Here is a 21436-nt window from a genome sequence, read left to right on the forward strand (position 1 = left end):
AATTCCGGGTAAATTTCAATCGGACAAGGGCACGGAATTTAGGAATAAAGAAGTACAAGGATATTTCCAAAATAATAAAGTTTCATTTTTAGTACCGAAATTGACGAGGTAAAAGCCTCTATCGTAGAAACGTTTAATAGAACGTTAGAAACAAAAATGTATAGATATTTTACCCATCACTCCACTAATTGATATTTGGATGTCTTACCGGACTTGGTCGAAGCGTACAATTCCTCTTACCATAGCGCAATTAAATTAGCCCCTAATGACGTTTCGGAATCTAACGTTTTACGTGTGTACATTAATATTTACTCTAAACATTATGAAGGGGATTTGGTAAGAATAAATACTACTAAAATGATATTTCAAAAGGGATTCGAAGCTAATTATACCGGTGAAATATTTAAAGTTAAAACAAACCCTCCCGTTTATAAAATAAAAGACCTATCAGAAATTGATATAAAAGGAACATTCTATTCGAGAGAGCTTCAAAAGGTCAACGCATCTCGTTCGTACAAGTTATACAAGGTTTTACAGAGAAGCACGAAAAACGGAGTTAAACAATTGTATGTTAGTTAGCTAGGATATCCTCCATCGTTTAATAGTTGGGTTAATCAAGATGACGTCTGGGATTTGCAAAACATTTCCTAGTAATACTAGAGATACGAATAAAAACCACCCCGAAAATACTCTAGTCTTGTATTCTACAACGTTGGCCAAACCCATTAGTTTACGCGGAGATTGGGAAATTGCCCTGGTAGAAATTATTTATCCTTTATCTTTTTAAAACGTAAGCGAAAATCAGGGATACAGATTGGAGGTTGAGGAATTAGTACCAGAAAAATTCAAACACCTAGCTAACTATCAATATAAGTACGACTTCAAATACAAACCCCAGGATACTACAAAAAAAACCCTTCGAACTTTTAACTGTACACTCCGTTTGAAAAGTCTTCGACAGCTGAAATTTTTGCCCTCTTTTTAATTCTGCTAGAAAACTATAATAGATAGCTCGATGAAACCAATTGCAACTTTTATTTATTTTCCAATATCTTTCGTTATTTATCGGTTTCGTCCGCCAAAAATTAATAGTTTGGCGGGAACCGTCAAAACTCATTTTTGACAACTTTTTAAATATTGGTTCTACGGCACTGACTCGCGCGTTTTTGAATTCACAATGGTCGGTTCATATTTAGAAAGTGGAAAGATTATCCCTCTACAACCAACGGTTGAGAAGTTATCGCGTTTCCAAATTGTCGTCGAAGTTGCGTTATTTATAATCGCTTGATGCATTTTAGGTGTTTCCTTGTTTCGACGAAAGTTTGGAAACGCGATAACTTCTCAACCGTTGGTTGTAGAGGTATAATTTTTCCACTTTCTAAATATGAACCGACCATTGTGAATTCAAAAACGCGCGAAACAGTGCCGTAGAACCAATATTTAAAAAGTTGTCAAAAATGAGTTTTGACGGTTCCCGCCAAACTATTAATTTTTGGCGGACGAAACCGATAAATAACGAAAGATATTGGAAAATAAATAAAAGTTGCAATTGGTTTCATCGAGCTATCTATTATAGTTTTCTAGCAGAATTAAAAAGAGGGCAAAAATTTTAACTGTCGAAGACTTTTCAAACAGAGTGTACTTAATGAAAGTATAAAAATTTGGAATGTAAGAGAAAAGATAGAAGATAGTTTGGTGTTACCGGAAGAAGAAAACGTAAATTCAGAGGATAGCGTGTGGAAAATATTGGGGAAATTTGATTACAGTTTAGAAAGCGGTCACGCTCAATACACCTCATTTAGTAAACATTTTTGTACGCTCATATTGTCTGAAGGATTAAGCAAAGTTTTAGGATTGAGAGTTAATGTCACTAATATTCCACCTAAGTAAGCGTTCAAATCAGATAAACCCATGCAATTAAAATTATTCGTCCCTGATCTTTTGTTCGTGTATTCCGATTTGGTAGGAAATTAAATGGTGGGGGAAACATTATCACCACTTTTACGGGCAATTGTTGTAGACCAAAATGCTTATCACGGAACTACCGTTTCAAAAACTTTCGATTCTTCACATTACCTTAAACTAAGTAGAAATAATGTTGACAGTATCGACATTAATATACGGACTAGTTTAGGTGAATTCGTGCCATTTCAGTTTGGTAGTCACGTGTAAAGTACATTTACGACGTGCTCCGTAAAAAATGGCTTATCAGTACGTTCATAGAAATTGTCCCTAGATGTAATATTATTTAAAACAAGCGGGAGGAGGAGTAGATTTACCTTATTTCTCTGAGTTTGCGGGACAAAAAGGACACGGAATTGGTAGCTTTTCTTCAGGGCTAGCTAGGTTTGAATTCCCATTCCTAAAACAGTCTGCCAAATACGTGGGAAAGAAATTATACTTTACGGAAACATTTTTTGTGACATTTTTAATTTTAACAAATATTTATTTAATGGCGTACGACTTAACTAGATATAGCGATTATTTTACCCTTTTTAGCGATACTGAAATAAAAGCTAAAGCATTGGCTAGTTCAATTCAGAACGATAGTTTTGACAATATATTCTTAGGTCCAATGCCAAACAGAGTCATTATTGGTTTAGCCACCAACAAAGCGTATAAGGGATCCGTTAAGTCTAATCCTTATAATTTTGAAAATTTCGATCTAAATTATTTAGCTCTATACGTCGATAACGAACAAATCCCTTCGAAAGCGTTGACCCCTTATTTTAATAGTAAACAATTTACGCTAGGCTATCATTCGCTATTCTAGGGAACTGGGATACACTAGAAAGACGAAGGAAACCACGTTGCGTTGGCTGACTTTCCTCTAGGCTTTACCTTATACGCTTTCGATTTGACTCCAGATAATTCGGCCAGTGACGTCACATTTTGGAACCCCGTAAAGAGAGGGCAACTACGCTTAGATTTAGGATTTGGTACCCCTTTAAAAGAATCTACGGTCGTTATCGTGTACGCCGAATTTCAATCTTGTTTACAGATAGATAAAAATAGGAATATTATTCGAGACTATTAAAATTACAAGGACAAATGTTGACTTATCTCAGGCACTGTATGAAACACCGAACCTTTTAAGGGTTTTTTCTTCAGATAATTTAAAACCCGTCACGAAATACCCTCAATCGCTTATTATCAATTTTGATAAAAGTGGCGATACAGATTCGCATTGGATTTGCGTCTACATCGACGACAGAAAACGAGGATTCTACTTTGATTCAATGGGGCTTCCCCCGTTTTTATCCACAATCAGAAAATATTTAAATTAAATGTGTAACACGTGGACATTTAGTAAAAGACGATTGCAAGGACTAACTAGTAATGTTTGCGGTGAATATTGCGTACTGTGTATTTTGCATTGAACTAAAGGACAGAGTACAAAAACGTACAACCAAAAGTTTTCAAAAAAATTGGGGAAAAAACGACCACAAGATATTTTTATCTTTCGCAAATAATGCTAGAAAAATCATCACATTGAATTTGAAGATTCCATTAGCTAGAGAGAGAGGTATAGTGGCTGACTGGAAAAAATCTGGTTCCAGAGGATAAACAAAATATGTTCCCATGCCTTCTGGTATCTTTTAGAGATAAGACCCAACCCTTTCGAAAACATGCGCGCGCTTCTACGAGCGCCAAACCATTTACTTTCGAATAAAATAAACTAACAAAAAACAAAAAAAAATCAAATAGAATCAGGAAGTATTGGTACAAATAGTTAGGACAACCGGGTGGTTTACGCAATCTAGAATGAAAACAAAAGATTGGTAGAAATATATTATTGCATTATTCCCGCCCGTTCTATATAAAGTACTTTCTAAAAGTCATTGAAATCTGTTAACGTCAGTAAACGCAAAATAAGATTGGTGAAAAAAACATTGTCTGAGTTAATTTAACTGAGATTTAGTTAGCTTTGCGCCTTGTAATGATAAAAAAAATTAAATTTGACGCGGCCATGTTATTTAATAATATAAACTCATATATGCGAAAAACAATTGTAAACAATTTTTCCTATGAAACTTTTTTCACTCTTATTAAATACTTTAAATTCTAAAAAAGACTCTTTATTGAAAAACACACTTACCCATTTTTTAGCAATCTTCTAGGTCACTCAATTTTCCAAGAGGTTTGTTTTCGTAAACATTTTCAAGTGAAAGTTCAACACACTCAATGTTGTTAACGTCAACGTGGTATTTCCAAAACTCTCGTTCGAGTAGCAATGGGTTTTTCCAAATATGCAAATGGGTAAAATTATGACGTCAAACAATGGGAATCACTAGTTGCAGTTTCGATCACGAGACAGGTTTCATCTCAAGAGTGCCGATCTGTTATCTCAGAGAGAGAGAGAGCCAATGGAATTTGAGGGTTAGTTGTAGTTTAGATCACGTGATGAATTAATCTCGACCAGATACGAACTGATTAATCCTCCACGCTTCATTTCTCTTCGGCGTATTGACTAGTAAAGACCTGCTGTCGGTTAGTTCCGTCTTTTTACAGCTCGAACAAGGATTTCCAACCGTAAAGTAAGTAAATATTTTTGTTTTGTGGAAGACTATATATTTTAGACAATTTTCCAAACAATTTGCAAATTTAAAAAAACGTTTATATTGAGAATTTTAGCGTAGAAATTTAACCATATTGAGAAAATTAGGGTTAGCATGCAGGTTTAGTGATAAATTTAGGCTCAGCATGTAGGCTTAGAGAATGTATCGTTTGAAACTATAGAACATATTGTATCTAGAACAGCTATCAAAATCGAAGCGTATCGACTTGAAATGTTTCGTCACTGAAAAAACCCACACGTCACTAAAGAAAAACTAGCGGAGGTCGGATTCTACTACATTCAACGTAGAGGTAGACGTCATGATGTAGAACTTTTAATTAAATTATTTATACAAGTTGCGCTTGCAGAAGGTAGTTCGTTTCAATCCTTTAAATGAAATTGTATATCCTTTCGAAGATCGAATTAACTACTATTTTATAGATAAATTACGATTTAAACGGATTATATATAATGTTGGACTAGTCGTAGAACCAGTTTTACGTAATCATGTAAACAAAGTTCTAAAATAAAATATATTAAATTTAAATAACTTGTTCTTTATTGCTTTTTATAGACATTAGAAGCGCTTAAGAAATTATGGGTAACGAGGGGATGGGGCGACGGGTGACATAGCGATAAATTATAGTGAATGGAAACTATAAGAATTTCTGGTGATTGGGGAAAAGCAAAGGGGTAAAAATCCAATCTCCAAAAATCTGCGCTAGGAAAACTAATTCTAGCGAATGAAAATTATAGCGATTGGAAACTATAAGAAATTCTGGCGAGTGGAGAGGGGGGAAAGGGGGAAGCAGAGAGAGAAAATCTTGCGATGACCATCTGGCGATGGAGATAAGATATCAGTCTGATTATCTCAATCGCCAGACGATAATTCCCCTCTCTCATTTGAATCAATGAGCACTTGAAATATTAAAAATATATCTATAAGTTAGTTCTGGTTTTGCCTGTTTGTACATTGCTTTTCATTGTTCTTAAACGAAACCGAAAACTATTTGATTTGCTCTATAGACCTTAGAAATCGCCTATTTGACCGTTTAAACTATTAAGTCACCTCTACTCGTTCTTTTCTTTGAACGTTTATTGACTTCGAAAGCCAAGATTTGAACAATTTCATCGATAAAAACCCCATAATAGACAAACACATGCATTTGAGAAGCCACTGGAAGTTAAAGAAAAATTCGCTCATCCTGCAATAAAATATAGTGAAACAATATAACTTGATGAATATGTAAGGCAGTAGTAGGGATTAAAAGCCCGGGATGCCTTCTGGAGCTCAGCAGCACTTAGTAGTGAACTGTCAAAGCTACAAGCCTTCGGTGGTGCTCAGGTGATGCTTTGTACACACTAAATATCAACAAAAAATTATTCGTTATTTCTGTTGCTATAGACCGCGTGATAGCATTATCGAACTAGTTCAGAATATTTCAAGTGTATTCCGTTACCATCGACTAAAAAAATTATGATAAAACCACCCGTTGTATTATAGGTCTTAAACAACCAAATTTATTTGGAAAAACCAAAAAGTTAAAGCGAAAACCAAAACTATAAGTGAGAGCACCAATAAAAACTGCTAGGGCTCGTGACGACAATCCAACGGAGCCGATAAAAATCATTGCAAATAAAAATCGTAGACATGGATTATAAACAAACAAGAATTAAACCAATAGGAAAATATATAATAATAACCCAACTAAGTAACAAGTTAAGTAAAATACTTAGGAATCAAGAAAAAGGTCAATCTAAATACCCATAGTAATAAACATTGTATTTACAGAAATATATAATAATATCCCAATCAAACAACAAGGTAATTCAAATACTTAGAAATCCATAAAATGTCAATCCATATACCCACGGTAAAGGTTATTGTAATAGAAAAAACCAAAAACATCTTACCGTTAACAATTCCCGGCTTATAACGCACAAAAAAAACCTTAACTTAATAGTGAAGGCTAAACAACAGCGCATATCTCAAAATGTAAAACCAACGTAATCACATTAATGAAAATGTATCACACAATATAAAAAAATAAAACACAAAATAAATTACGAAGTTACAAGTAAAGTAAGCAAAACGAAAAAACCCGCTTTGTAAACCACTTGAAATTGTATTCATAAATGACCCTTAGCGATAGGCAAAAAAAAACTAACTAACGAGGAGACGACCCGAGGTGGTTCTCACCGATTTGGTTCAAAGTTGGGGGATTGTTAGACCTAGATGTAACATAAAACCCGTTAAAGGGAAAAGTTACGCTGGGCTTCCGTTTTGCCATGGCAACCAAAAATGTTTTTGCAACATAAAATAAGAAAAAGTCTATGTAAAATAACATGCGAAAATGACAAATTCTAAGGGTCCCCCCCGGTGCCAAACTTCAATAAATCAAAAAAAAATTATTTTAACAAAAATTAAAAAAATAGTTAATTTATCATTTTTGGATTACTTTGGACAAATAGGTGGAATAAAAACCATTTTGGGTGAACTCGAGCGAATGTGAATAAATACGTCGAAATTTTAGGTATAATACAAAATATTTGTAAAACTTATGCCGTGATAAATCTTAAAATCTCTACATTACATTATCTGAACGATGTAAACAGATTTTTAGATTTCGATAGGAAAACGACGCCATTTTATAAAATGGCGGATACAAATATAAATCATGGTGCAATAAGTTAGGTAATTTGTATCCGATTAACCTAAGATTTTCTACGTTACATTATCTGCCTGAATTAATTCGTACTATAGATTTTTATAGAAATCCGACACCATTTTGGAAAATGGCGGATATCAATAAAACTCATCGTGCGATAAGTTCCGTAAATATTCGTCGATTAATCAGAAATTTTCTACGTTTCATTATCTGCCCGAGTTAATTATACCTATGGGTTTTCCAATACTAATCCGACGCCATTTTTAAAAATGGTTGATATAAATATAATTTATGATGCGATAACTGCCGAAATAATTTGTCGATTTACGTGAAACTTTCTACATTACATTATCTGATCGAATAAATAAGCCCCTTACACTGTGTTAGAAATATAACGCCATTTTACAAAATGGCAGATATAAATATCTCAATGCGATAACTGCCGAATTTATTTGTACAATAATTTGAAATCTGCTGTTTGCAAAATAGCGCATAACAATATCTCTCTTGATTGTTGTTAGAAAAATTATCGATTATCAATAATTTCCCGAGTTATCAATAATTTCGAGTTACCAATAATTTCCTGAGTTATCAATAATTCCCCAAGTTTCCAATAATTTCTCGAAATACCAATAATTTCCCGAGTTACCAATAATTTCCCGAGTTACCAATAATTTCCCGAGTTAAAAATAATTTCCAGAATTACCATTAGTTTCCAGAATTACCAATAATTTCCACAAAAACAAATTATTTCCCAAATTACCAATAATTTCCTGAATTACAACCATTTTCTGAATTAATAATAATTTTCCGAATTACCAATAATTCTACAATGCCACAATTGAACTAATTTAATAATATTTCAATTTACCCAAGTTATGCCTAAATGATAAATTTAACCATAATTATTTTCTATTAATCCAATGATATAAGAACTTACCCAATATTATTGGATTTTGCCGAAATGTATTAAAATTTACCCATTTTATATGAAGTTTCCTATAATTTTTTTTAACAATAACATTATAGAATTTATTGCTCCAAGGGATACATTGATGTGCGTTATTTGAAAAAACGGAGTATTTCTCTCAAAAGAAATAGGACTAATTTACTCGGTCAGAAATAGAAAATTTCAGAATAGTTGACGAATAATTACGGAACTTCTCAGACATGCGCCATTTTGCAAAATGGCTTCGGGATTCTTTCAAAATAGAAAGGACTTATTTATTCGATCATTTAATGAAACAGAAAAATTCCGATTTATCGTCGAATAATAACGGAACTTATATGACATCCGCCATTTTCCAAAATGGCCTCGAATTTTATTAAAATTAATAGGATTTATTATCTTTAATAGATAATGTAAAGTAGAAAATTTCAAGTAATTGGACAAATAATTTCGGCAGTTATCGCATTAGGAGATATAATTAATATCTGACATATTGTAAAATGGCGTCATATTTCTATCACAGTGTAAGGGGCTTATTTATTCGATCAGATAATGTAATGTAGAAAATTTCACATAAATCGACAAATAATTTCGGCAGTTATCGCATCATAAGTTATATTTATATCCACCATTTTTCAAAATGGCGTCGGATTATTATTGGAAAACCCATAGGTCTAATTAACTCGGGCAGATAATGAAACGTAGAAAATTTCTGATTAATCGACGAATATTTACGGAACTTATCGCACGATGAGTTTTATTGATATCCACCATTTTCCAAAATGGTGTCGGATTTCTAAAAATCTATAGTACGAATTAATTCGGGCAGATAATGTAACGTAGAAAATCTTAGGTTAATCGGATACAAATTACCTAACTTATTGCACCATGATTTATATTTGTATCCGCCATTTTATAAAATGGCGTCGTTTTCCTATCGAAATCTAAAAATCTGTTTACATCGTTCAGATAATATAATGTAGAGATTTTAAGATTTATCACGGCATAAGTTTTACAAATATTTTGTATTATACCTAAAATTTCGACGTATTTATTCACATTCGCTCGAGTTCACCCAAAATGGTTTTTATTCCCCCCTATTTGTCCAAAGTAATCCAAAAATGCTAAATTAGCTATTTTTTTAATTTTTTTTAAAATAATTGTTCTTTTGATTTATTGAAGTTTTACACAGGGGGGACCCTTAGAATGTGTCATTTTCGTATGTTATTTTACATAGACTTTTTCTTATTTTATGTTCTGAAAAACATTTTTGGTTGCCATGGCAAAACGGAAGCTCAGCGTAACTTTTCCCTTTAACGGGTTTCATGTTACATCTAGGTCTAACAATCCCCCAACTTTTAACCAAATCGGTGAGAACCACCTCGGGTCGTCTCCTCGTAAGTGAACCACCCACGGGTTCTACCCTTTACCCGCTTATCTCTGATGACTGCGCTAAAACAAGATTTGACCTTTAAATTTCATACGTAAATAAATTTAAGTCTTTAAAAAATATTAATATACTCTTCCGCTTAAACTGAGCTTATAATTTTCAATGTACCGTGCATGTATCAGTGGTTCTGTAGTAGAAAACATGCCTATCATGCAGGAGCTTTCGATTTGGAAATCCGCCCAATGCGATCGCTAAATTATTCTATGACGTATACCTTGAAACCCTGCTATTTGGACGTTGAGACGTTTACCGTAACCCTCAGCACTCGATCCGTCAAATGCGTCGAAGATTCTTCACGTACACACAATTCGCAAAAAAAAATTATAGTACACCCTATGAAAAAAAGAGGGCGCTTTTGGAAAAATCTTTTCACTAATTCTAAAAAACTGATTACGCAGCGATTACGCTTTGCCCCGAAAATGCGTTCGCGTACAGACAGACCAACAGACCTACAGAAACGGTGATTGTAATATCCCTCCTAGGTGGACTATGTCCCCTCGGAGAGGTAAAAAGCAACCAGTCATATTGAGACACGAATACAAAATTAAAATTAAAATTAAAATTGATAAACCAAACAAGACCGTGAACAATCCACGGAAAGTTTAGCAATTAAAGTGTCTAAGCATTATAAGTCACTAGATGACTTGGGCCTAAGGTAGTTCCTTGAATTCACACTTTTACTATAAAGAATGACTTAATCATTCTATCAAACACCTTTTTCGGGTGTCATTTAGCTAATTGTTTAAAAAAATATGTTTACGTTGATAGGTTTTGTGGTTTTAAGAATAAGTGTTCGATGAATAATAAATAAAAATTATTTTTCATTTGATCGCACATTGGATCAAATTTACAATTTTAAAGCATGTTTCAACAACGGTTTTATTATCGCCACCTCCCACATCGGCTGCCCCGCAGGCTGAGCTCGAACGATCATGTTGCCAAACGCACGTTTGATAATTTCTGGGGATACTTCACGGCCAGCATTTACTACTCGTTGATGAAGGTCGTCTTGACTTTGAACCGGAGTTAGGTGTAAACCCCGTTCTTTTATAAATACCAAAATTAAAAGATCCTGATTGAGCTTAAGGAATATCGTTTATTCTGCTGTAAGTTCATTCTGTGAGAAAAGCCAATAGTTCTGTCCATTGAGGTTTCGAGGAAAAGCACCTGACCAATGAGGTGATTTCCCACGAGTTCAACCCAAACATTAAAGCTTTCAAATTGCAATTGTGGATAGTGTTGAAATCCTCGGTGAGGGTTTACTGCCATAGGTGATTATTATTTTCAGAGGTGGAAAATGATCCTTTATTTAAGACCAAAATTTCGCGTATAAATAGGGGATTGTTGTCAACAGAATTGAGTGACCAGTGGCAGAAGTTGAATCGTGTTTCGAGATATCTTTCTCCTAAGCCTTGTTGCAGGGTTCGGATGATAGTGATTTTTGCGTACAATTTTCAATTTGATTACAACCCAAATTATCACTTACTGCGGAACAGCTACTGTGTGGGTAAACATAAAAATATGCGGGCACAGTGTTCTCAAAATACATATAATGTGGTCCCAAACCACGATTGTTCCCTATTTCGATGTATTTTTGCAAAAATATCGCACATAATGGTTAAATTTCTTTGGCCCTCTCCATAATACAAACAGGGATGACAAAAACATACTTTAAATATAACTAAACCATTTAGAAATTTTGGAAATAAATAAGCCCCCTCATAGAATTAAAAATGTATCAATTTTTCAAGTCGTGATCTATTGAACTATCGATATTCGTACGTTTTTGATCACGCTTTATCATTGGAAAATTTAATATAGCACCTAGTGGTAAAAACAAATAAAATTGCGTTAATATTATCAGAATCCAATGAATTTTCAGAAAACTAAGTCCCCCGGCATGAATAAAAAACCGTAAAAATTTGAATATTCTAGCAATTATACGTTTTGAAAAATAAGCCAAGGTCAAATATCGCTACCGTGAAGGCACCAAAGCCCATTTAGCCGTTGAGTGATTTGGTCTGGGGGGTTAAGTAAAAGCGGTAAAAGTGACGTTACTCTTTTGTAAAACTCCACGCTCTTCCCGCCAGGCCGTTTATACAGGGGAACCTAGTAACTTCTTATCCTTTTAAAAATACATGTATAGAATCCTTGGTCCAACGGTAGTGGTCGTAGGATCGATTCCTGCCCGAGGTGAAATGATTTTTCTCAATCACTCTGTTATGGCACCACACGCAGAGGTACTCCTTAATTGAAAAGAAACTTCTTATTTTAATAGGAGTGTCTCCATAATTTCTTCGAAATACCAAACTAACTATGGAATAAGAAATTGATAACCGTCTAATGTCGACTAACTACAATGGCCGACAGCGTTTAAGATCATAACTATCATAAAGCCTCCACGGAAGACCACTTATTGTTTTATACTGCAGTTTATGTTTTTTCATTCGTCTTTTCTGTTGAACAAATAATAAAGAAATAGTTTGGCAACCAAAGTGAACGTGCGAACTCAACACAAGTGAAGTGTTTGCGACAAACTACTTTGCAGCAGCATCAATTGGCTGTGGGTCTCACTGCGCACCAATAACTTCATGCGCTGTGCATTGTTTCAATTAAATAATTCAAATAGAAATATGGGAAGCATTATATATTTATTTATTCTAGTATCAAACAATAGTATATTAAAACACAAGATTATTGTGACAAGGGCAATTAAACACAACCAAAATAGTCCTTTTAAAATTAACGTTAAAAATTCAAGATGCTACACCGTTATACTTCTATTTTATGCGTCAAAGTGTTCAAGCTATTCGTAGGGGCTATAATGAGTCTCCAAACGTTCGATAATCATGAAATATATAAAGCAGCTAATGACACTAGTACTTCATGCTCAAGATAGTTGAACTATGAACAATAAAACAACTAGACGCTCGATAGTAAAATATTTCGCAGAAATGAACATTATCGGACTTTCGAAAGTGCCTAACTTTATTTTATCCAAAAATGCGACCTTAATTTGACTTGTAATTAGACTTGTGTAAACGCCTTTTTCAAAACAGCATTTCTTTATATCCGTTACCATGGTTATCTGCTTGACGATCTGTTAAAACAAAACTCTTTGTAGAGTAGTACTTTCCATGTTAGAAATATATGATATTTCTTGAAACCTTTACCTTAATTTCGGGGTTAAGCCGCAGTAAAACGAATCCATGTCCAATATTTACACGACTGTCTAAAGAGACCTCACACTGTAATGAACAAACATAATTTAAGAAGTATTTATTATTGTTCAGTACAACAATCAGAGCGTATATAACATAAGTGTAAATTATATAGAAAATTATTGATATGCAGGGGGTTTTGAATTGATTGTCCCAACTATTTTTCTGGGAATGTAAAACTTTCAGGATTTATACACGTGGGAGAAAGCAATCTTTGCAACTTGTAAATTTCAGAAAAATCGTGGAATTTTTCACGGTTTTCCAATAATATTTTAACCACTAGGCTGTATACGACAGCCTTCAATAATAAAGTTGTTGAGCGTGCTCACTGCTCCTAAATTGAAAATAAGGGTAGTTCGGTCCAAAAAGGAACCGTTTTTACGGAGATATTAGGTTAAGACCAAAAACAAGTTCTTAGTAGGTGATCATAGATTTCTACAACTAAATTTTAGGCGTTGCAAAACAAATTGTACCAAAAGCTGATTTTTCTTCTTTTTATCAAAAAAGGTAGATGTTAAAGAGTATTCAAAACGTCTAATAATGCTTAGTGAATTTTAAAGTAATTTTGAAACTTCTGTTTCGTAAGAAAATTGGTTTTCATTTATTATTTAAACTTCCACTGTTTTATATTTTTAAATCATGCTCGCCATTGACTCTTGTCAAAACGGCTTCAAAATTAATTAAACTAAGCAGCAAAGCGCAAACATGACCCAAGACAATGTGTTAAAGTAAACCTAGTTTAATTTATTGATTAAAATTTAAACATATTTACAAGATTACAATATGCAAACACTAAAAGGCAATTGCAATAACAGAACTGGTATGTATGGGTTTTACGGATGAGCATGTCAAAATTAAGTGAAGTGTTCTTTGGGTAATATTGAGTTAAAAATGTGTAACGAGATGGATTGGTCAAGGGATCACTATTGAGTGGTCCGCTTGATATCCCAAATTTTATCTCTCTGGACACATTCAAATCTGGTTCGCGACATTGATAACCTACGACAACGAATAATAAATGTCCTTGAAACTATACCTAACAAATCTGGAATCTTCGAACAGGTTCAAGAATAATTTGTAGGTGGACATTTTAAACAATTTTGTAATTTAATTAAATTTTTACGTGTTGCATGGCATTTGAACAATAAAATGATACCAATTCAATTAGAAACTTTCATTTAAACAACGGTGACACTTTGAAACACCTTCGCTTTACGTAAAATGTAATTTACACGTTTATTATACTAATTGAAATATATTATTGGGTTTGGGTCCACTTGCGCAGTTTCCATTTGCGCACTTCCCACTTCCGCAGTTTTCGTTTGCGCACGTTCCCAATTGCGCGTTTCCCATTTGCGGAATTGCTATTTGCGCAGCTCCCCATTTTCCCAGTTTGTCATTTGTGCAATTTACCATTTGCGCGCTTTTTCCCGATTGCGCAGTTTCCCACTTGCGCGGGTTTCTCGTTTGCGCAGTTTCCCGTTTGCGCGGTTTCCCTATATGAAAACGGTGCCTACGCGCCTGCGGCGCGCCCAGCTAACCTAACCGTTACGCGCTTCGCGCGCTAGCCTTGATATAACTACCTCTATATGACAAATCTGCGCAAATGAAAAACCGCGCAAATGAAAAACCTGCGCAAATGATAAACCTGCGCCAATGATAAACCGCGCAAATGGAAAATATCTGCGCAAGTGGAAAACTGCGCAAATGGAAAATATCTGCGCAAGTGGAAAACTGCGCAAATGGAAAATATCTGCGCAAGTGGAAAACTGCGCTTACGGAAAAAGCGCAAATGAAAAACGCGCTAATGGAAAACTGCGGAAATGGGATACTGCGCAAATGAAAACTGCGAAAATGGAAAACCGCGAAATTTCATTTGCGGAAATGGGAACTGCGCTAATGGGAACTGCGCAATTGGCACATTACCATATTATTGCACTTTTCACACTAGTGATCGTTTTCTGATCTTTTTATAATAACACAAATGTTATGTTAAAGGAAACAAATGGGTCTTAAGGATATTAGAAACTGCACATTCACCCGTTTTTGGACGTTTTGAATCCGAATTTTGAGGGTAAAATACTCGGAAGCAATGCATTTTGGCACCCATGTTTATGAGACATTTTCGATTTAATATGACCCAAAGAACACGTCACTTAATTTTTGACATGCTTTTCCGAAACAACCTATGTATATGCAATTGATAAAAATATCTTTACAGAAGAAAAAGTCTACATAATTTTTTTCAACACTCGCCGTTGATGAAAACTTTTTCTAACGGATGTAACTTCAGTCTTTTTCGAAGACGTACAAAGACTTCGTTCGATATCGGCCAATAACGTAGATCGACGGGTCTGGGTTCCAAGTCTCCACAGTACGAAGCTTCGGAATTCTGCTCACCGTGGCTTGGGAACTTCCTCTGGAACAGGAAACCTGATATTCGTGATGCACATATCCAGATTAAGCTTTACTTCTCGGGAACGCAGGACGTCATTGAGCTTGGAGACGTTATCTTGATACCCATCTGCATTGTCCTCGTAGTCAACCAGGAACCCAGAATCGTTACTAGAACGTGCTGCTTTATTCGCATTTCGCAGGTGAGCATGTAAAGCATGGAAGACGTTTCTTTAAATTTAAACGATATCTTTGAGCTGCTCCAGCAGTTGATTATTCTGGAGGTAAATAGATGGGTCTGAGTTCCACGCCATTTTATGATTTGACAGCTTTGGGTTTCATGTTTTTTAATGATTTGACAGGTCAGGGTTCCACAATTTTCGATGATTTTACAGGTTTGGGTTTCCCGTTTTTTTGAGGATTTGACGGGTCTGGGTTCCATGTCGTTTGATGACGGGCCGGGTACCACGTCTTAAAATGATTCGAAAGGTCTGGGTACCACGTTTTTAGATTGAATTGACGGGTCAAGGTTACACTTTTTTTTATGATTTGACAGGTTTGGCTTCCACGTCTTTATTTGCCGGGTTGGATTGCACGTCCTCAAAGATTTGACGGTCAGGTTCTACGTCTTTAAATGATTTGACGGGTCTGGTTCCGCGTATTTTACTGATTTGGCGTGAGTGAGTTTAACGTCCTTTGATGGCTTGACGGGTTTGGGTAAACACGTTCTTAAGCAAAAATTCATAATTTCTTTGAAAAAATGGCAGCGGAGTTTCTTCGAGCTAATTAATCAAGGTGTAAACAATATCGAAACAGATTTTCTGCTGAAAATGATGTATCTAGAGTGACCCAATGCTAGGAATTAATTTAAAAAATATTAAAAATTAACCCGAAACCACGTTTATTAAGCTGCAAATGGGAATGTCGAAGGCCCGAATTGAAGGGCACACAATCGAGTTTCCTAGGATGGTAAGAATTTAAAAACCATAATAATTATCTAATAATAAAACGAAAATAAGAACGAAGATAGAACGATCTCTTCGTTTTAATATCTTTAAAAGTCACTTTTGGAGCCTTTCCTCTATAAAACCATTTTATTGCAGATCCTCAAAATCATATGCTGTATTTGTTTTTGAAAGAAGGTCAATGATAAGCGACACCGAACAGTCAATTTGAGTGTTTCTCGAATCATTCAATGTGTAAACATCGACAGTTAAGATCTTTTAGTTATTACACCTTTATTTTTAACATTTGCTCCACTATAATAAACATTATATAAATTCCTAAAATAGAAGTATTTATATATTATTGCAGCTATTGTTCAAATTAAAAGGGGGACACATCTCCCTTTTGACCTGAGACCCAATAACTAAATCTCCCAAATATAATTAATGACATATTTGTTGCGCCCCAGACTGCTTTTATGGGTAAAAAAATACAGGAAGGTGATAGCCACTTTAAAAAATATCCACCAAACTAATAATAGTGCCTAGCTGATTGTTATATTAAGAGAACAACCAGAATGAAGATGGACAAGGCCCCATTGAAAAATAACAAACACTTTGGTCAGCTGATAATTATAAAGAAATAGTTTCACTGTTGTGGGAAGTTTTTACACCTCAAATCTCGGGAAAAGGTAATTAGTAATATTCATTTAATTTATTTTAATGGCGTACACATACTGCTGGCAAATGTTCTTATGTGTCAGGGTTATTAATTATTCGTTGATAAAGGCGAGCTCTTTGAAATAAAATATTAAATTTCGTTTTCTACTGGAACAAGAGAGTTGTGTATGGCCACCATAATTTTATTCCTTTTGTCGAATGATTCGAAAAGGTGAGAGAGAATTGCTCATTTTGCTTTGTTTGGGCTACCATTTCGTTTAGAATCATTTCCAAAAGCCCATTCAATCGTTCTTGATAATTTACTAAGGACAGGGCAACGTGGTCTAGTGTTTCGGCACTCATAGTAGCAATAGGTTCGGAGGACACAGGAAATATTTTATGTTTTTGTGGATTCTTTTATCACCTTTAACACTTAGACATAAAAGTACATATAAGTAATAATTTGGTGGTCTGTTTTACAGGGAATGTAGGAAAAGAGCAACGTATACAATACATGTTGTATATTAAGTAACGTACCCAGAATGTCCCGGTCTCACGTAATCGATGATGGTCATTGGTAAAAGTCCTTAAGACTGGGATGTGCCGGTTCCAGTTCATTTGCTGGTAGAGACGTTGAGCAGCCAAAGCATTGCCATCCTCAAGTCCATACACGAAATGAATGTGGGGAAGTCTTACCGCAGTGAACTCCACTGTTGCAGTTTGAAAGTTATGAGAAATCGCATCCATTAAGACTTTAAATACTGTTTACGTTTACTTTTTTACACTGGTTACCTCAATTTGATAACAAATTCCTTTTTTACCTATTACCGGAACCCAAACCTTAATGTTCACATTTCCATCCTTCTTGGTTTTTTGCTTGTTGCAGCCTACTTCCAGGGGCTAGTAGGCCACACTTTGAAGCTCTCTAGTGCTCTTTTAACTCATCGTAGAAATAATTTAGCATAAACTTTGAAACACCCTGTATATAGGTTTGAACTAAAGGGATAATAGGTTAAGTTACATAAGTATCGCGTGTAAACTAATTTCTTTAAACTTTTTTTCCGATAGCTCCAGTTCCATTCTTTACTTCCATAATTTATTAAATTTAACATAACTAAGACTTGGACATTGGTATTATTGTTGTGATAGTGATCTTAGTTATCTGACTAGGAAATTGTAAAGAAAAATGTAGGAGTAGAACACGTTTTTAACAAAGGGTTAGTGAAGCAGGCCCTATGTTTTGATCACGGCCAAACCCGATCGCGGAAACACCTTATAGAGAGTGCTATGACTTACTTCCGGGAACATTTTAACAAGTTGCTTAGACCAAAACAATTTACGCTATCACCTATTCGCTTGTAAAGGTAACTCCACCTACTACGGAGTTATTTTTGTAATAACCTAAAATATCCGTGAAACGTTGACTATTTTTGATCGAACCAGTTTTATTTAAAGTTTGGGAATATGCTCTAGATTTTTTTCGTGGGGGGAAAAATTCCAAAAGCGTTAAAAATTCTACGATTTTTTCTGAAATTTGCAAGTTTTAAAGATAGCATCCAAAAACCATGCTTGGGGCGTTCAAATAAAAACACGCCGTTAATGGCCTTTAGGTATTTCTTTATTAAAATATTAATACATGGACACGTACTGTACTTGTTGATTATAAATGGCAAGGATTCGATTATGACAAACGTTATAGTCAGTGATGAGGAAGCTTTGCTCGCTAACGCCGGCTTCAATATCAATTTTTTTCAATTTAATTTATTTAACATAGTTGTTGTGTTTGTACATTTTTTGTTTGGGGGGGGGCAAGTCATCTTGCGACTTATAGGCTTGGCTCTAATAAAGATATACATTTCCGAGTGGGTTGTTACAAATAAATATCTCAATAATCAGTAAATAAATCTCTTTCGTCTATCCTTCCTAAGTGATTCGATGACATTTCACCCAACTTAACTGACAGTGCTGTTTAAGTATTCCGAAGCCTCACTTTTCTGTTCCACAAGGTTTTGCTTTACCTGTCTATTATCAAAGCTAAATATTTGTATTTGTTGTTGCAAAAATCTATTTAAAGTGGACTTTCATTTCCAACACGAGAGAAAACAATCAACTTCGAAATTGTAAATGTTCTAATGTAGCCAATATGCGCTTTCTCACAGTATACATTCGTTACATTCTACGAGAATAGTCAACTTTAATGATAGACGTCTAGATTAGTATGGCATTTCAAACAATAGTTGACTCTCGAAAATAATACAATAATATTAACGAGTTATTTCTCAACAGGGTTTGTGTCTGTTTGTGGAGTTAAATTATATCGACAACAAACGTGGAAATGCTTCGCTGAGAAATCACCCCTAAGATAATTTTTCACTTTGAATAACATACGTTTGAACAATAAACATAAATATTTGGAGTAATTTGGACCGAATATTTACGGCGGTTCGTATTACCAGCAAGATATTCTTAGAAAGTTATTGAATAATAAAGAATAACTTTAAAGAAGAACCCGAAATATAATAAAGTACGTGAAATTTTCATTTTCATTTTCATTTCTAAGTCGTAGCTTAATTGTACCGTAGTTGGTGTAGAATAAATATTATGAAAATGTCGTGATAAGGAAAGATTGTACTCAATGTGCATGTGCGCGTGCACTATATCAGGTTTTCATAAACCAGGTGACCGAGGTAAATCTACCAGCGCTGCAATAGCTACCTGTTTCACTAACAACGGTTCGATAATAATAACTATTTTGATTCCCTCTTTTTCCTTATCATTTTGTGATACTTGGCCTTTCTTTAATTTATCAACTTTTAATAACACCATTAACCTAAGTATAATTGAAAAATAATTAAAATACACATTTAATTATTGTTAATTCTTGAAAATAAAACTAATAACGCTTACGTTTCTTTAGAGATTAATACACTTGGGGCACTTTTTTTAAACAAATATTATGTACCGATAGGATGTACAACGTGTATTAACAAAATTATCAGGAAAATTGAATCTTACATTTTCAAGAAAAACAACTAATATACAATGTTCAACGAAACTCTCGAAATTGGATCTCTTGTAAGTTCAACAACATTGATTTTAATTTTTATTACAGTTAATGTTCATTTACTTGTTAGGGAAAAATACAATATGGTTATCAGAGAGGGGGATGTCCATCCGGTGATTGAGAATGAGTTCACCCGCGCCTCTCCCGTTCCTCCCCCACCCGCGCCTCTCCCCCATCTCAATCACCAGAATTTCTAATCACCAGATTCTCCCGTTCACGGGTTGCTTTCCCCCAACCCCCATTCACTGGATACTTTATCTCTCGTTCACCAGCTCCTTTCCCCCATTGCTTTCACCCCTTCTAATCACCAGTTGCTTTCCCCCATCCCCATTCTCCAAAATTAGTTTTCCTCGCGCAGATATCTGGAGATTAGATTTTTTACCCGTTTGCTTATCGCTTCAGAACCCCTTAATTTTCTAATCTCTAGGTAATAAAAACAAGTTATTTACATTTAATTTTTTATTTTAGAACTTTGTTTTACATGTTAGTAGGTACTATCAGATATTCCATTAGATGGTTATCTTGTACATTACACAATTAAAACAAATTAAAGTAGTTAAGTTTACAGGCATTTAAATGGGGTGAAACGATCTCCTGCAACTTAATTTAATTAAAAGTTCTAACTCACGTATTTGTAGTGTTTAGCAACAGTATCGTCTGACATCCGAGGGACAGTCACAAACGTCTTCTTCTGGTACAGGTGAGAAGCTTTTGTCAGAGACCGTAGTTGCTTTTGGCGTCGGGGGAATGTCCCATTCTAGCGAAAGGTACTTTTTTTCCGATGGTGAATTATCCCTAGCCGGACAGTTTGGAAAGAATCTAGCATGTTCAAGTTCTGGTACGTCTCCTGATTCCCATCCTTCTAATACGCCGTGGCACTTGTAACATCGTACTTCATCGCCCCGCTGAATATAGTAGAATCCAGCCTTCGCTAGTTGTTCCTTAGTAACGTGCGGATTTCTCCAGTGACGAAAAGTTTCAAGTCGATACGCTTCGATGTCCATACTGTAAACTGATAGTTTCTATAAGCTATTGTCAACATTCTTAAGCCTAATTGGTTAAGCCTAAATTTCAATAAATGTTTTTCTATTTATTTTGGTTAGACTCTATGACTATTTGACTAGAATCTAAGTCTATTTACTTCAATTTAAACAAGGCCTAATTTCCCTCTACAGTAAAATAATAAAGTCACTTACTTTTACGGAAATCCTGAAGCCTTTGCCAGTAAATAGAATCGAGAAGGGCGGGGAACGGAGCGCGAAAATCTACGTGTCTCTTCTCGATGAGGTCCAGGAACTAAAAGAACGTTGAGTCGTATATCTAGAGATCAAATAACACTCGAAACTTCAAGTAAATCCTGATTTCTCATTGGCTGAAACCAATTGACGTTACGGGAGAATGTAAAATGTAACCAAAAATAGAGGTTACTGCTCATCGGTTAGCGATAAAAAATTCGTCACGTGTTAAATTAGGTAAATTAGAATAGCTGAAAATACATTGCGCTTACTTCGCACTAATTTACTTCTG

The 21436-nt window shown here is 34.8% G+C and overlaps 1 protein-coding gene across 1 annotated transcript; it reads right to left on the reverse strand.

Annotated features, from left to right (window-relative positions):
• Positions 1–20466: 20466 nt before the first annotated feature.
• LOC149956627 (death-associated inhibitor of apoptosis 2-like) lies at positions 20467–21126 on the reverse strand. Its single transcript, XM_090164731.1, has 2 exons — positions 21106–21126; positions 20467–20921 (listed from the first exon to the last, which is right to left on the reverse strand). Exon 2 carries the CDS (start codon positions 20911–20913, stop codon positions 20551–20553), a length of 363 nt encoding a protein of 120 aa, XP_090020857.1. The 5' UTR covers positions 20914–20921; positions 21106–21126; the 3' UTR covers positions 20467–20550.
• Between the last annotated feature and the right edge of the window lie 310 nt (positions 21127–21436).

Source organism: Leiobunum rupestre, chromosome 2 (assembly GCF_980474605.1).
Source record: "Leiobunum rupestre chromosome 2, qqLeiRupe1.1.hap1, whole genome shotgun sequence".
In the NCBI taxonomy this organism is placed as follows: domain Eukaryota; kingdom Metazoa; phylum Arthropoda; class Arachnida; order Opiliones; family Sclerosomatidae; genus Leiobunum; species Leiobunum rupestre.